Here is a 16,459-nt window from a genome sequence, read left to right as displayed (position 1 = left end):
AATACACATGCTGAATGGCAGCAGAAATATCTTCCACAGCACAGATGTAAAATAATAAGATAATAAAGAAAATAAAATAATAAATAATAATAAGTCCAACCAACTAAATGGAGCAAGTTTCATGATGCAGTTCACAGTAAGAGTGATCTACATGTGTGGACACAGACATGCTGCACAACAGGAATGACCACAATATAGAGTAATGTCTCAGTTTGGCCGCCAGAGGCCGCTGACGCTCTGTTTTTCCTTGTTTTGTACACGCAAGTGACGTTACTCGCTGCTCATTGGCTCGTGTGTTTCTTGCTGACACGCCTCCTCGAACTCATCCTCCTCTCCCATTGGTTGTTTCAGGCGTCCATCAGTCGTGCGTCAAACTGGAAAAAATAAGATTGGTTTCACATGCAAACTGTCAAGAGTGAAGGAAGCGAGGTGAAGGCACCGATACAAACCGTCCTGCCACACCGTGAGTTCATCATTTAATGTCACTCTCCGGTAACGGGAACATCACCGACACGCTGCCAGTGTTTAGCGCTGACGTTAACAATCGCACAGACGTTTGATATTTGCTTCAAAATGCGAACAAAATGGCTCTGAAGGGCTTGTTTACACTGCCGAAGCAGCCAGGGCAGCAGCTAGCGGGATGCTAACATTAGCTTACATTAGCTAAATGTCTTTAACACTGTTAAAATGAACGAAGGCTAACGACAAATAACGTCTTTCTTGATTTAGCTAACTGTGTTGCAGTCGAGATTTGTTTTAAAGACTAATATCATAATTAAATTACGTTAGTATTTTGGTGAGCGTATGAATAAATGTGAGTCCTCCCTTTCTAGCATTTATTTTGTTAAATTATACCAAAACATTAGTAGCATAAGGGACTTGTTGCTGTAATCTGGAGATGTAAATTAATGGTACCAACCGTCAGTCTGCGGTATATGTTAACGTTAGCCACGCTTAGGTGCTGTATGGGTATTTTTAGTTCAGTTTAACATCGTGTCTTGTGTCCTAGATTCATACAGTCAAACCTGTCAGGCCTCTTCATCAGAACATCAGGTGCAGTCAGGACATTAGTGTCTTCCTCCAGGTGATTGTGTGTTTGTGTGACTGAGGTGTGTTTCTTCAGTTAATCAGAGGTGGTATTATGAAGTGTTCATACTCAGTGCTGCAGGTGTAAAGACAGGATTTCAAAAATGCTGAGGTTGCTGAGGAAGTCCAAGGCTCATAATAAAGTTCTTCACTTTTCTGCAGAACATTGTGAATACAAACCAAATACGATTAGACAACTAAGCTTAAAGGGGAGCACCACCTAAATCAAAGATTTCAATGTGTTACTGTCATGACCTGGAAAAGATAAATCAATATTTCGTGAACATGAGCTGCTCTCTCTCAAAGCTTAAACATGTGATGTCATGGGGTATAAAATGTGGAGCTGCTCCACTGACAATGAATGGGAGCCTGATATTGTGGACACACACACAAACTCACTGGACGATATGACGCTGAATATATTAAACTGTGTGGACCTTGAACTAATGACTGAGGAGAAATCTGGACCCTTTGGCTGGACCAGTTGAGAACCACTGATCCAGAACGTCTTTCACAATGAATTATCTGGAGCAGCTAGAGGCTTAATTCCCCTATGACAGGGGTCTGCAACCTTTATTACAAAACAACCACAAAACATATGATTAAGGTAACACCGCCTATTAATCCTGAATTAGCTTATCACCATTAGTAATAGGTCTAAATCAGTATTTATTAATGTGTTTTACCACAAAGTAGCTACTCTGTAGGGCGCTGTTTACAATTATTTGGGACTTTAACTTTGCAGCGTTGGCAGTGATAGTAAATGAATTTGCCCACACACTGTTCATTTTTTATTTTCTTCCAAGACTTTTCCTTTTTTGGATTTGGACTCCATAGCTAGCCTAGCTCAAGACTCAAGACTAGCTTCCGCTATCTTAACATTTGATAAACGTTGAGACGTATGACGCACATTTTAATTGATGAAATGTTAAAACTTTTTCTTTTAAATTCAATGTATAGTTTACACATTTTTACAAATGGAGATATTCAAATCACTTTGACCTAAAGCAATGATAAATAAAAATTAAAATGTTAAAAAAAAATTCATTTCTATTTTTTGTCAAAGCCAGTGGGACCCACTGGAGAAGGGCTAAAGAGGAGCAGGATACCTGTCCCTGAAAATCTGTCATTAAATGATTTTAATTGATTAATCGCTTGAGTTTTGTTTGTTTTTTTTAAAGCAAAATGTCAAACATACCAACTCTGAGCTTTCAGTTGTTAGGCTTTCTCTTAATCTTATGTGATATCAAAAACTGATATGTCCGAGGTTTTGGATTGTTGGTTGGACAAAATAAGAAGATGAAGATGTCGCCTGGACTTAATTTTTAATGGGCATTTTTCACAATTTTAATTGTGAAAATAATCAGCTGATTATTATAAATGTCAGTGTTAGTTGCAGATAATATATATATATATATATATATATATATATATATATATATATATATATATATATATATATAAAGATAATTATATTTTGAAATAATTAAAATTTTCATTTAAAGGCATTAGTACGTGTACAGACTGCAGACTGTTCAAACACTGTTTTCTTATAACCTTCTAGGTGAAAGAAGGTGAGAAGCTCTGGTGGTGAAAAGCTGAATCTTGTATTAATTCACCTTCAAATAGTCACATGTCAAGACATGGAGTAGAAATGATTAATATCAGCATTTAAAGAGAAATAAGGACATTGTGCGCACAACTGTGGTTCATCATGTTGCTACTTGAAATGAAGAGTTAACAATAAATGAGCGCCCACACACCCACATCAGTCTGCATAGGTGCAGCATAGCAGCCTTAACTGTCAGATAAAATATATCTGGAACTTTGTCTCCTCGCTAAAGTCAACACGGCTGTGGCCCCTACAGTATGAATGAGATTTTAAAATAGTTTTATTAAAACAAGTTCTGGAGCAGACTCAGGCTCCACTGTTCATTAGGTTAAAGGCTGGAGCATATCTGGCAGGGCGCTCTGCAGGAGTCGCCTGAGCCTGCCACAGCAAGGAGTCCTGAGTCATCTGGTTCAAGGTGGGGTAGAGGTCGGAGTTTGTGAAGCAAGAGGAGCTGAAATTGAGGAAAAGGGAACGTTTTTGAATAGAAAATGTTGCTAAAGAGTTCCGGAAACTCTGGCAGGGATTATTATCATGATTGAGATCAAGTGAGAGGTCAGAGGGACGAGAAGAAGCAGGACTAGAGTTCATGCAGCCTTGGCTTTGTGTCATGGTTGAACTTTGGTAAATTTCCACTTGTGAACTGGAGTTTTACGGTATTGTCATGTCAGCTATTATAAAACCACCATGCCTTTACTGTCCAGTTGCATCTCCAAATTTTTTGGCTTCAGAGTTGCAACAAGTGACCGAGTAATTAATTTGTCTATTTTGATAATCAACTAATTGTAAGTATATTTTTGAAGCAAAAAACAAAAATTTTCTTCTAAATAATTGGAATTTTTCTTTTTTTTTTTTTTTTTGAGCTGTTTGTTGGACAAAACAAGACATTTCAAGGCATCGTCTTGGGCTCTGGTAAAGCTGTTTCATTTTTGTGTTATTTCGACATTTTATTGACTAAACAATGAGTCAGTTAATATAGGGAATAACAGCAGATTAATTAATAAGGAAACACTGACTGGCTTTCATGTTTTCAGATTAGTTGAATGATTCCATTCAGGTTTCCCCCATGTCTTAAGTCTATTAAAACCCTTTAAAACCAACATGATTGTGTACAAAAGATGCATTTTGATCAAGATTAGAACAACATACATGCTTCTTAAAAACTGACATAATGGGGATACCAGGTTGTCACCCTGCAACAGCCGTTTGCAGCATGAAACTGTAGAATGTCAGCTGCACCCAGGGTCCCCTAAACACCCAAAGTCCCATAAAAAATAAAGAGGACATGACCTCAGTGTCCTCAGCTGGAGCTGTGGCCCCACTCGGAGCTCTCATAGCCTGAGTAAGCAGGTGCAATAGAAGAGATTAACTGTTGTGCTCAAGCTCTGAAACACTAATCCACTTAGGCATGGAAAGAGTTTATTTTAAATCAACTTGGAGCCAAAATGGGAGTAAGAATGAATTTCTGTGTGTGTGTACCAAGCAACAGTTAAACACTGATAATGTAGAAACAGACCGACCCCGTGTTCTTATTTCCATTTCCTTAAATGCATGTGCACTGATGTGACCACTGTGAAGGCAGGATACTTTAGTAATAACTTTGTGTACATTTATCAGATGCAACAGTCTTCTTTCCCCCATTTATTGGAACTTTCCCAAGAACATATATTAGGTTAAAGACAGCAGTAGGTTTAAGTAGTATTTAAAATGAACTAGGCTGTCTGTGCAGTAGAACGACACAAATACTTTTGAAATCAGTGCCACAACGCCAGAGAAAAACATTTGCTCGAGATGTAGAAAAACCTACAGCTACCAGAATGCACTGCACCACACTGGATCCCCTGCTGGTGGGTGACATAACGCATGATTGTCTGTTTTGATATAGAAAACAGTGTGGCAGCCAGCTGTTAGCAAATGATCTTGTATTACAGTTAAACAGTGCACTGAAATATGTTGCTGACATTTTAGGAGAGGAATAGATAATGAATTAGATCTGCAACGATATGCCAAATACCAGAAAATGAATTGTGACTATTTTGATCATTGATTTATCGTTATTAATTATGCAAAACTGGGGGAAAAAGCTATTTTTAGCCTCTCAAATATGGAAATGATATTTCCTGCCTTTCTCTGTTTAATACCATATTCAACTAAATACAACAAACCAAAACAAAGACATTTTAAGAGCTCACTTTGGAGTTTGAGAAACTAGGACAGACAATTTTCACTATTTCATAGACCAAACAACTAATCGGTTAATTGAGAAAATTATCAACAGATTAATGGTTGTTTTAAAGAAATTGTTAGTTGCAGCCCTGCAGCGAAAGAAAAAAAAAAAGTGTGATCTTGAAAGTGATCATGCTTGATTTACTAATGTAGTGTGAAGGGCCACATGTAGTATATTTTAAAAGTGAAGCTGAGGGCCGTTTAAATTTGCCCCCGAGCTGGACTTTGGACCTGCAGTAAGAGAATCTTGGTTTGTGTTTGATCAGCACAGCTTAGTTTTACAGTTTGGGCTCAGTTTTTTCAGCCTCCATTTTCATAAAGCAAGTAAGGTTGCAGAGGTATGAGATGTTCACCGTACAGTAACTGTCTCAGAAAATGTCACAGTTTCATGCTATCACTGTATTACAGAATTTATATTATGATCAGTCAGAATGAGCCTTAAAGGAAATGAAATGAAAATGGAAGGGTTGTGTTTGGTTGAACACACGTTTTAATAACTGTACTTTAAACTGTAAACCCGTTTGTTAATGGAAGTTTGTGTAAAAAGTCTCTCCTTTGAAAATAACTAAAATTTAGGGGCGATTCATCAGTTGCATTTTTTTTCCAATATCGTACATAATCAAATGTGCACGATATGATGACCATCAACTTGTATATCACAGTATACCTTGAAACTGGTGTTTTGCTTCAACCTTAAATGCAAGAAGCAGTATGGCGCCCACTTCCTGTGCACAAACTCTCGTGTTAAACGGTCCACTAAAATATGTTTCTTAAAACATTTGAGGTGAGAAAGAGGCAACGCACTGACAGAATGTTGGTTTTGAATTGATCAGCGCTGCGTCGTTTTACTGTTTGATCTGAGTTTGAAAGATAGCGAGAGAGGAGCAGCAGCTCTTCTCTCGTGATCTGTTTCTGTACTGTTTGTGTCCGTGGTGGCTGCGGGCATATGAACATGTGAAGTGCATTTCAACATATTGTCATATTTAAATTGCTTGTTTTCTCTGGCCAACAGTCCAAAACCCACTTTACTATCATGGAAGACACAGAACATTAGAAAATAGTTAATATTTAATTATTTATTTTAATCGGTTATTAATATAGTTGACTCTACGTAACCTGACTCGATCTGTTGACTGAGATATCAATTGTGGACTAAACATTTCCACTCTAAGTGAATTTATTGCAGACATCCTTTATTATTATTTGTGAATCCATCAAAGATTAACTGAGTTCAGCATTTCATCTAAGACAGAACTTAATTTATCCTGAGGCAAATTTAGATCGCAGGGACCTTCAGCTAAACAGATCCTGTGAAGGGATCTTGGTCTTTTTCAGTCTTATTTGTGTTCCCTCAGCTTGAGATCCTCGAGGCTTTGGACACTTAATGTGTTTGTTTATTATCTAATTTGGACCCCTTCTAGGCTGTTTATGCTAATAACGGTATTTTCCACTGCAAACACTCGACCTTGACCCTTGAGTGGCTGTGCCTGATGTTAAAGCAGCTTGTTGTTCAGATGGGTGTCTCATAGCGTGCCAGAGAGTAATGAGTAGTTGTGGTTTGTCTGCAGTACGACGTGTGGTACGCTGCCCGTCCTGTCTCCAGGACTGGCTAATGTTTAGTGGTGATGGAAATGCAGATCAGAGCTGATGCCCCTGCTGTTTTGCTGCACCAGACTGCAGCGTCAGGGTTAAATGTGTAACAGTAGAGTAAGTGCTGGGGTAATTATTGCTCAAGCACACGGCCATTTCTGCTTAAAGTGATGGTATATTGGTAGCGCCAGACATGATATTCTTTTTTTAGTTGAAAGACCAAAATTGCCTACACAGCTTGGCATGATGAGGTTGTTTGGGAAAAAGCCACCGCACTGAAACATTTTCATTTATTTAGATATAATTAGTGATTTTATTCATATGTTATAATGCCTAAATCTTTTACACATTACCTAACTGACGACAACAAATTATACAACATATTCAGGAAACCGCAAAATTGAAATGAAATAAGAAGACAGCCATAGCATGACATTTGTTTAGAGTTGACATTATCCCCCACACCTCTGGGCCGCCTGAGTCTGACTGACATCCAAAATAGAAGCAGTGAAAGATGATAAATAGTGTTTGCAGAACAAAACATTTCATGAAGGTGTTTCCATTCACAGAAAATTTGCACACTTATGTCTACTTGTATGACTTCAAGGATTCTTATGTCAGATGCTCTAGATTTTTTTTTTTTTTTGGAAGATATTGCGTTTTGCTCTTGACAGTCAGTTTGGGAAAAGGCACCAACACATGCACACATGCTTTCCTTTCCAGAAGTCACATGTGTTAAAAGAAACATGGATGCTGCTGCTGTTGTGGAGCACAGTGAGACTGTAACTTATTAGGGGCAATGCAAATTACTACTCCACGCCATTATGCATGAATGACATTTAATGTTTTGTGTCTCTTGCAGGACTGTCAGTCTTACATACTAATGGAGGTCAGGACTGTCAACAGATAAGTGGAGCTGCAGCTTCCAAGTCGCGGAAGACTCTTGAGAAACCCGAGCCGGTCATATGAGATGTAAAATTACTGAATGAAGAATGAGAAACTTGAGTAACGCCATCATCGCAGAGGCCTGACCATCATACATCACATAACTGTTTGAGCGCCCCTCATTCAGTCTCGTTCTGCTCCTCTGCCTCACACACCTTCATCCACCGGCTCTGCTGTCCAGCCCAGGCAGAGTGGACCCTCCCCTCTCCCCAGGCCTCGCGCCCTCCCATCGGCGGCCCGCTTTGGCGGTGTGTTGGTGTACGATGGCGCGGTGGGACGCTGAGGGCTGCCGCGGGGGACTGTGATGTCAGAGCCCAACAGCCCGGGCGAGAGCCGGCGTGGCGCTCCCAGATTCTTCGTGGGTTGCGAGGACGATGAGAGCGAGGTCCTGGAAGACAGCATGAGGACAGACATGGAGCTGTACGAGGACGACGAAGACACAGACTCGGTGGGATATCAAACTACATATTTCTATAATCTCTTTCTCTACTTAGCTCTTTGTGCTCGCTGGAAGACATTTGGTTGAATATCCTCAAAATAATCAGATTATCAGTGAATAAAACATCACAAATGAGTCACCAAGCTTCTAGTGAAAGCTGTGCACCCTTTGCAGCCATGATGGAGCTCCCCACCTTTTCTGTGAAAATGTCAACTTGTCACAAACACAGCTTGTTGTCCTCAGAGGAGCTCCACAGATATGATTACCGTCTGTTGTGCTGTTTACCAGATTCATTTCACTCAGACCGACTTTGTATTTAGGCATCCAGGCCGTTTACTAGGGATGAGCATGAGTAATGTTTTCCCAGATCAAGTGATCACATAAATTACTGGAGGGGTGATTAATTTCTTGTGAAGGGAAATCTATTTTTAGAGCGCATCTTAAAGAGCATGGCAGCAGCAACAACAATGCACAGCACTATGTCAGATGTGTAATACTTATATTGACTCACTGAGTCACAGTTACTGTTTGATATGAAGAATTCATTCACAACTAACAAAATGTTTTAACATAAAAGCATTAAATAATGGGCCTGTTCATATGCAAACGCGTTATCTATCGAACATAGTGAGTTCAAAACAACAAACAGACGTCACACTGCAGTAGTGTTAGCATCAGATGAAAGAGAAACCACTGTGCACCCTGCAGTTTCAGGTGAGGGAGAGCCCAGGATCCCGACCATCGATAGCGTCAGCGTCAGGTTTAAAAGCTCCAGCAGTTACTGAATACAGTTACCTCAGTAACCTGTGTCCAGTGTTCTAAAGTGGTCTGTTATATTTAGTTGTGTATTTGAAATGATGAATATCCTTGCTATGAAAGATATTTAAATTCTGTTCTGTGCTGCAAGGAAGGGTTCAGTTTAAATTATGTTGCAGCCTGCTTCACCGCTGTCTCGCTGACTCAGCAGTCAGTACGTTTACATGCACAGTTAAGTGGAGCTACAGTTGCAGCTCGACTAACCCATCTAACTGGCCTACTGTCCTTGTCCCAGTATACAAGCACAACAGGGAAATCCATTTATTGAGCCAAGTATGTGCGACTCCTCTACGATAGGTGGAGATATGCCCCCTTTCAGCTTGTTAGTATTGGACCTTTTTCCTGTTGACCTATTACGTCACAGACCAAACAATGGACAAACAAGTTAGCTACGGTTAGCTAGCAGCTAACTGCTACCATGGTGGACAACTTTACAGCTCTGTACATTTGGTCCGTCCAAAAAGTCACGGCTCTGGATGTAGATTTCTCCATGTTGTTCCCGGCTTCTTCTTCTCTTACACATTTAACGCTATTGGACTTCCGGGTCAAAGCCCGGGGCGGAAACTGTGGAGCATGCTCAGAGCGCCTCGGCCAGTTTGGCTCTGATTGACTGTATACATGCAGGAGTCACATGATCTGGGTGTGTTAGTCCCACTGTGACAAATTCACTGCAGGACCATTTCACTCACACTAATATGTTTACATGGATTTTAAAAGTCTGACACACCAAATTGATTTTCTCTGATGTCATGTAAACATACTGAATAAACTGATAAGGATTTGGTGGTAGAAGGTCAAGGTCGCTGTGACCTCACAAAATGTGTTTTGGCCACAAGAATTGTCATATGGGTGTTACGGCAAAAGGTGCTCATTCTATTTTTTTTTTTAATAAAAGGATGAATGGCTTCCTGTCACAGCTATTATCTGTTGGTCTGAACGTCGTTGTCATGCACAAACACACGTAAAAGAAGACTCAAATTGTAACTGTTCATAGACAACCAAGACATTGACGTTCTTCAGGAAGAATCTAGCTGGAGACATCAGGTCTCTCTAATCCTTTATTCAGATTACAGAAAACAAGTGTTAGAAAAACTTTCTCTGGAAAAACCTGACTGTAACAGTTCCTCAACTAGTGCTCATTAACACACTCTGACTGTTTGGTAGGCGCTAGTGTACATTCTTGTTAATAACTAGTGATACCTGCTGCTAGATCCCATTAACATTGGATGCTTTGGTGAATTAGTGAGCTGGGTAGTAGTTAACAGACTAACAGAGAGTTTAGGGCTACACACAGGACACATCATGGTCATGTACATGTTGGAAGAAATGGTTGGTGCTATCAGATGAATATAAATATGGGTATTCTCAGGTGTTAATTTCAATTAATGTATCTGTTTCAGAGGAGGAGTTGTTGCTGATATTTCAGTCTGTATGAGGTTTTATGGGAGATTTATGGCACAATGCGGCCGTTGTCTCTCGCGCTTCCTCAGACAGATCATTAAAATGTTGCCCTCCCTCTGTCTCTCTCCCTCGTTCAGCCCCCGGAGCGACAGATCGTGGTGGGGATCTGCTGCATGATGAAGAAGTCAAAGTCCAAGCCAATGACCCAGATCCTGGAGAGGCTGTGCAAGTTTGAATACATCACTGTGGTCATCTTCCCTGAGGACGTCATCCTCAACGAGCCCGTGGACAAATGGCCTCTGTGCGACTGCCTCATCTCCTTCCACTCCAAGGGTACAACACACACACACAGAGTGACTGTTGTGGGGCTTCATTTATTTTTATATATTACAGTGTTTCTCCTACACCAGCTGTCTTGGAGGGGTGTTGAGTTGTATCAGTTGTGTCAGAAAAGCGAACATAGTCACGTGTATCTTGGGACTGTTTGAATGTATCTACCTCAGAGGTCAGACTACAGGTGCACTCCCACTTCACTGGCAGCTGGTTTGACCACAGAGATGAGAGTGACGGCTGGTTTGACAGCAGTCTATTACTCGATTTAAACTGGTAAAAACTCTTAATAAAGCTTCTTTATGGCACACTCACACTAGGCAATCGTACCGTGCCCAAGCACGTTTGCCCCCTAAAGTCTGGATTATTTGTGTAGTGTGATTGCAAATGTACCCTGCTTGAGTACGGTACACTTCCCTGGCCCGGTATGGTTGGAAGAGGTGTGCTTAAGCACGGTACACTTGGTCACGCATGTGCACAAGGTTACGTATGCAACGCACGAAATGTGGTGATGACGTATGAACCATGCGACCATCCCTACACGTCAACAGCAGCAATGGTGGCGTCGAAGGGTTCACGTTGGTCAGATGAAGAGGTCGTATGTCAACGTGATGACGTATGTGCCGGAGGCAACCGTGCTTGAGTACACTTGGGCTCAGGGTAATGTGAGTGCGTGCCAGCGGGGGACAGGGGACGGGGTGCATTCGTGCTTCAGCACGGTATGGAACAACTAGCCCTAATGTGAGTGTGCCGTAAAAAACCAGTGCTTCTCCAACACTGTTTAACACAGCAGAGGCTGCAGCCGAGCTCCTTTAATGTTAGCTCAGCTCGTTGCTCTGATTGCTTAGGATCCAGACACTCAATGGCTAAATCCTTTATCTGGATAAAACATATAATTAAAACAACCAACGTCTAAAAAAATTGTCGTAAAAATGTGGCTTAAAACTGGAGAAGAAGTCAGACAGCCACAAGGGGAAATGACGCCACTGACAGGCAACGACGACCAAATGACACAGACCACTTCCTTGATTAAAATGACAGATATCTCTGTCAAACGTTTGGCATAATGAAAATACACAACGCAGCAAAGTATATAACATTGGTCGGGTCAGTCTCCCGAAGTTTTAATGCAGAAAAATTATATCTTTAATTATGTTTCCTGCAGCGATGATATCTCTGTCCTCATTTAAATGCCACATCATACAAAATCAAATAAATCTACACACACACACACACACACACACACAGACTCATGTCATGCATCCTGTGTACTGTCTGTCTGTGTGATCACATGTTTCTTATCAGCTGCCCAATCATTTACACACTGAACAGAGCGTCAGTCTTGTAACACAATGTCAGCATTATGTTCAGTCCAACAGTCACTCTGTCTCTCCACGTGAGTCCACAGTGTCTCAAGTGTTTGTTTTTTTCTGACAATGTCTCAGTAGCCACAACTCTGAACTTGTTATTGACATCATGTGATCTATGAGTGTATTTATTAAATCATCTCCTCTGCATGTTAACCAGGATTCCCGCTGGACAAGGCGGTGAGCTACGCCAAACTGAGAAACCCTCTGCTCCTCAATGACCTGAACATGCAGTACTACATACAGGACAGGTAGTCACACATGCTCTCACTGCACATTTACAGTCATGGTTAAAATTATGCCTGCAGAGCAAAGTGAGGCTTCAGAATACAACAGCCATAATTTATGTGTTGTGTTGTTTATTTTTTAACAGGAGGGAGGTGTATCGCATCCTGCAGGAGGAGGGGATCGATCTACCACGCTATGCTGTGCTGAACCGTGACCCAGATAAACCAGATGGTCAGTCTGCTGTCTCATTTGTGACGTTCGATACGTTAATTACACAAAAATCTTTTTACTTTACTCCCGTTAGCAACACATGAAAACACAATAGAAAACACTGACTCTGTTCACTCCACTCTTCATTTGATTCTGATCCTCTCAGAAGAGCAGCCCCCGTCCATGCAGCATCCCGAGGCTGTTAATTTAAGCCTGCATTGGTTTTATTTCAGCCTGCAGATAAATATAGCATCAAATGTGAAGCAGCCGCAAGTGTACCATACTTAAGTGCTGTGATATGATGTGTCTGCCATTCAAATCCTGTTCCTGCACGGTGACGTAGAGACAGGCCTTGGACTGACGTGCGATCAGATGTTTTATGTCTCTGCCTTCCCGGACAGTAATGGCTGTATTTGCGAGGACCAATGAGAGTCACATGGTTCAGAGTGCAGAGCTGCTTCACAGAGCTCATGAGTAAACACTCAGGGGGGCGAGTGTCATCTGTGTGTATTTTAAGGGGTAATGAAAAGGGGCTTTCTGGCTCACAGAAACTGTTTTCTCTGTGTGTGTTTGTGTGTCAGAGTGTAACCTGGTGGAAGGAGAGGACCATGTGGAGGTGAACGGAGAGATCTTCCAGAAACCTTTTGTTGAGAAGCCTGTCTGCGCTGAGGACCACAACGTCTACATATACTACCCCACCTCTGCTGGTGGTGGCAGCCAACGACTCTTCAGAAAGGTCCCTGCTTTATCTGTCGTGGCTTATTTCAGTCTGTAAAAAATATGTGGCGAAACAGGAAGAAACTGGTGACCAGTTACAAAAAAACAAAACAAAAACATATGTCCTTCAACATCCTGAAAATGTCCCATTAACACCAGTATACCGACCACTTTTACCGAACCACTATATTAACATTTAATTCTTAATTCTTAAAGTTACACTGATGCACCAGTGCATCATTTCCCTCTGATTTATGGTTCTGACTCGTTGAGCTTTGATCTGAATTAGACTCCGAGGTGTCAGAGGCTCTCAGCTGCTCCTGACATTTTGAATAAACACTTTCCTTTTATCTTTTTATTAATTACAGCAACCATTAATCAGCAGCACAGACTTAAACACACCAGGCAGCAACCTGAACCACTCTACAGCTTATCTTGTCATGGTACATGAGCCTGTTGCTCTGCCAGAGAAAGAGCGTTGGCATAAATCAGGCACACTTCAAACATGGAGCTGCAGCCTTTGATTCAGATCAAGATGGATGTTACAGAGACTGTTCACAGTACAGTTTCACAGTTAACATGGAAACAGCTGCAGCAGTGTTTTCAGAATTACAACATTTTTCACTCACTGTGTGATTTGTGTAGATCGGGAGCCGGAGCAGTGTGTACTCACCAGAGAGCAGCGTGAGGAAGACGGGCTCTTACATCTATGAAGAGTTCATGCCAACAGACGGGACAGATGTAAAGGTAGAGTATAGACTGAGTATTGATTATTATGAAAGGAAACCGATGATTCTGGAAGTAAAAAGTCAAAAGTCAGTTCCTTTTTGCCCGTTGGATCGGCATGAAACTTTGCAGATTGATTCACCAGTATCAAAGATTAATATCTGGTCCTGTATCAAAAGTTGAAACCAGAAACCTGTGTGCAAAGAAACTTTGGACAAGAAGTTAACTTTGACTCCTAAGGTGCATTTCAGCAAGAAATATCCAATCATCTAGCTTAGGATTTTGGTAAGATTACAGTGTTGAGAAAACTGAAAGCAAAATCAGTAGATGCTAACAACAATTGTCACTTCAGAGTAGATAACTGGCAGTTGAATTCAATGCAGAGATGTGTGAAATTGGAAAATTTGTTGATCTCTATTGTCATTTTCAACCGTAACTATAATATTTAAAGATATATAGTTAAAAATGGTGGTCCAACCTATGTGACATTTCTGCTTCGATAAAACAGATCTACCTGCACAGAAGCTGAACAGTGTTCTGCTGCGAATGGGAGCTGCAGCAAAATGTATTTTAGCAAGCTAAAAAAAAACCTGTATCAGTTTAAATGTACACTAAATGTGGAATATTTCACCTTACACACTAACTCATGGAGGCAGCGGTCGACCAGTAACTCCCGTGTCCTGTCAAGTAAATTGATATTTTTTGTCAGTGGAGTCTGGCAGCTTTGAGATAACAGCTTCAGTTCCCTGTTGGAAAACACTGTCTGACTGCAGGGTAAAGCGGTAAAAATGTTCTAAATATAGTGTACATACACTGAAACACTTTTGTTTGTTTGTTTGTCTTTTAAGGTGGCTGACAACTAACCAGTTGAGGCAGTGTTTGCTCAGCATTTTATAAACATGACATGGCAGTTTTCTACATGGAAGTTATGACACACATTGTAATTCAGTTAATTTGCTTTTAATTGTAGGTTGATTTTGAATTAATTCAGCTACTATGGCAACATATTTTGTTTTCAACTGCACCACTGAAGTACTTTGAACTCACTACTGCTAATTTGCACTTCTGACTGGCCTCTTCTCCATGGTGACTGACTGAACCCAAGGCTCATGAGTATGGTAGAACTAAGAATCGTCCACCATGCTAAACCTGTGCGGGGAAAACAAACATTATTTCTCAGAAACAAAGTTAAATTATGTATAGGATCGCAATTTCTATGTTTGGTATTGTGGACATTATTTGAAGAAAAAAATGTAAATGTTAGTACAGAATGGGAAGAACAGAGCCAGCGACCTCCTCAGACCTCACAACTCTGTGATGGTCATTTTTGTCTTATGGAATGATAATCTTTTTTACAACTTACAGAAATACCGTTTGTATTGAGAATGACGGAGCGGATGTCTGGTGGTGTTTGATGTGACCTCAGGTGTACACTGTGGGGCCGGATTACGCTCATGCTGAGGCTCGGAAGTCTCCTGCTCTGGACGGGAAGGTGGAGAGAGACAGCGAGGGGAAGGAGGTCCGCTACCCCGTCATGCTGTCAGCCATGGAGAAACTGGTGGCCCGTAAGGTCTGCTTAGCATTCAAGGTAAGCAACACCATCATCTTCATCAAGTCTGGTTTGTCACAGTTTTTCTTTGTTGTGGAGTTGCATTGCTGAGCTGTGTCCTCCTCTCCTCTTGCCGCAGCAAACTGTGTGTGGCTTCGATCTTCTCCGAGCCAACGGACACTCCTATGTGTGTGACGTCAACGGTTTCAGTTTTGTGAAGAACTCGATGAAGTACTATGACGACTGTGCCAAGATCCTCGGGTACTGCATCTTATTTTTTTGTCATCCTCTGTCCACTGGACATTTCGTTCAGTTCCGGTTCAGATCTGTTGATTAAATGTGCATCTCTTCATGACTCTGTAGGAACATTATGATGCGTGAACTGGCTCCTCAGTTTCAGATTCCTTGGTCCATCCCAACTGAGGCCGAGGACATCCCCATTGTTCCCACTACTTCAGGGACCATGTGAGTCATAACAGCAGTCTACCCAGTTTAGCAGCATGTTTACAGTGGAGGTGTGTGTTCACTGTGTTTTAGATTAATTTGGGTGTTGATAATTTACTTTAATGAGCTGAACAGTCGCAGTCTAATCTCAGGCAGTGCTGTGTACGAGGATCAGTGGACTTACCAAACGTATGTCAGCACTGCAGACATAAATATTATTGTACATCAAGTAGATCCAGGCGGGTAATACGGTTTAGACCGTGATCAAATCATCATGACAGCACACCTTCATTACTAAAAATATTACCTCACCATTTCTATGGCAACAGTGTAACTACCAGGGCTGAGTCAAAAACTTGTCGTGTAGCAAGTTATGATTTTTAGTTTATCGTGTTTGCAGTGTCAACTTGTGCAGTAAACACATTATGAAAGACTGTGATATTGCACTTTGAACAGCCGCTATCTTGTCTGATATGCACCGTGCAGGTAACTATCTGGCCAATCAGACCCCTAGAGTCAATTGATTAGACAAGTGCTACTGTTCTACTCTGCACGGCTGAAGGAGGAAAGTGTGACAAGATGAGTGCAAACAGAAGTGCAAATGTCAGAGAGGAACTGCAGTCTCATTTAGAAACATTGTGTACACACAAAACGCGGCATGCAAGAGGCGTACGTGACTGTCCACACAAAAGTTGTGAACTATAACAACAAACTTGTTGGGAGAAACTTGGACCCACGCTTACAAACATTTTGGAGACAGGAATTTGACAGTGCAG

The 16,459-nt window shown here is 41.2% G+C and overlaps 1 protein-coding gene across 13 annotated transcripts in view; it reads left to right on the top strand.

The window, feature by feature from the left end:
• Window positions 1-381: 381 nt before the first annotated feature.
• ppip5k1a (diphosphoinositol pentakisphosphate kinase 1a) overlaps window positions 382-16,459 on the top strand; it is a 51,658-nt gene continuing 35,580 nt past the window's right edge. For all 13 annotated transcript variants that reach the window (XM_049593066.1, XM_049593030.1, XM_049593014.1 and 10 more), the window contains exons 1-10: window positions 382-463; window positions 7,374-7,904; window positions 10,250-10,445; window positions 11,970-12,060; window positions 12,183-12,268; window positions 12,829-12,983; window positions 13,610-13,711; window positions 15,117-15,278; window positions 15,379-15,500; window positions 15,603-15,704. In XM_049593066.1, the coding sequence (XP_049449023.1) occupies window positions 7,761-7,904; window positions 10,250-10,445; window positions 11,970-12,060; window positions 12,183-12,268; window positions 12,829-12,983; window positions 13,610-13,711; window positions 15,117-15,278; window positions 15,379-15,500; window positions 15,603-15,704 (1,160 nt within the window). In that variant the 5' untranslated portion in view covers window positions 382-463; window positions 7,374-7,760. The remainder of the gene's footprint in view (window positions 464-7,373; window positions 7,905-10,249; window positions 10,446-11,969; window positions 12,061-12,182; window positions 12,269-12,828; window positions 12,984-13,609; window positions 13,712-15,116; window positions 15,279-15,378; window positions 15,501-15,602; window positions 15,705-16,459) is intronic.

Source organism: Epinephelus fuscoguttatus, linkage group LG2 (assembly GCF_011397635.1).
Source record: "Epinephelus fuscoguttatus linkage group LG2, E.fuscoguttatus.final_Chr_v1".
NCBI classification, from domain to species: Eukaryota; Metazoa; Chordata; class Actinopteri; order Perciformes; family Serranidae; genus Epinephelus; species Epinephelus fuscoguttatus.
The sequence above is the reverse complement of the archived record's forward strand: the minus strand, read 5'-3'. Positions and strand labels throughout refer to the sequence as shown.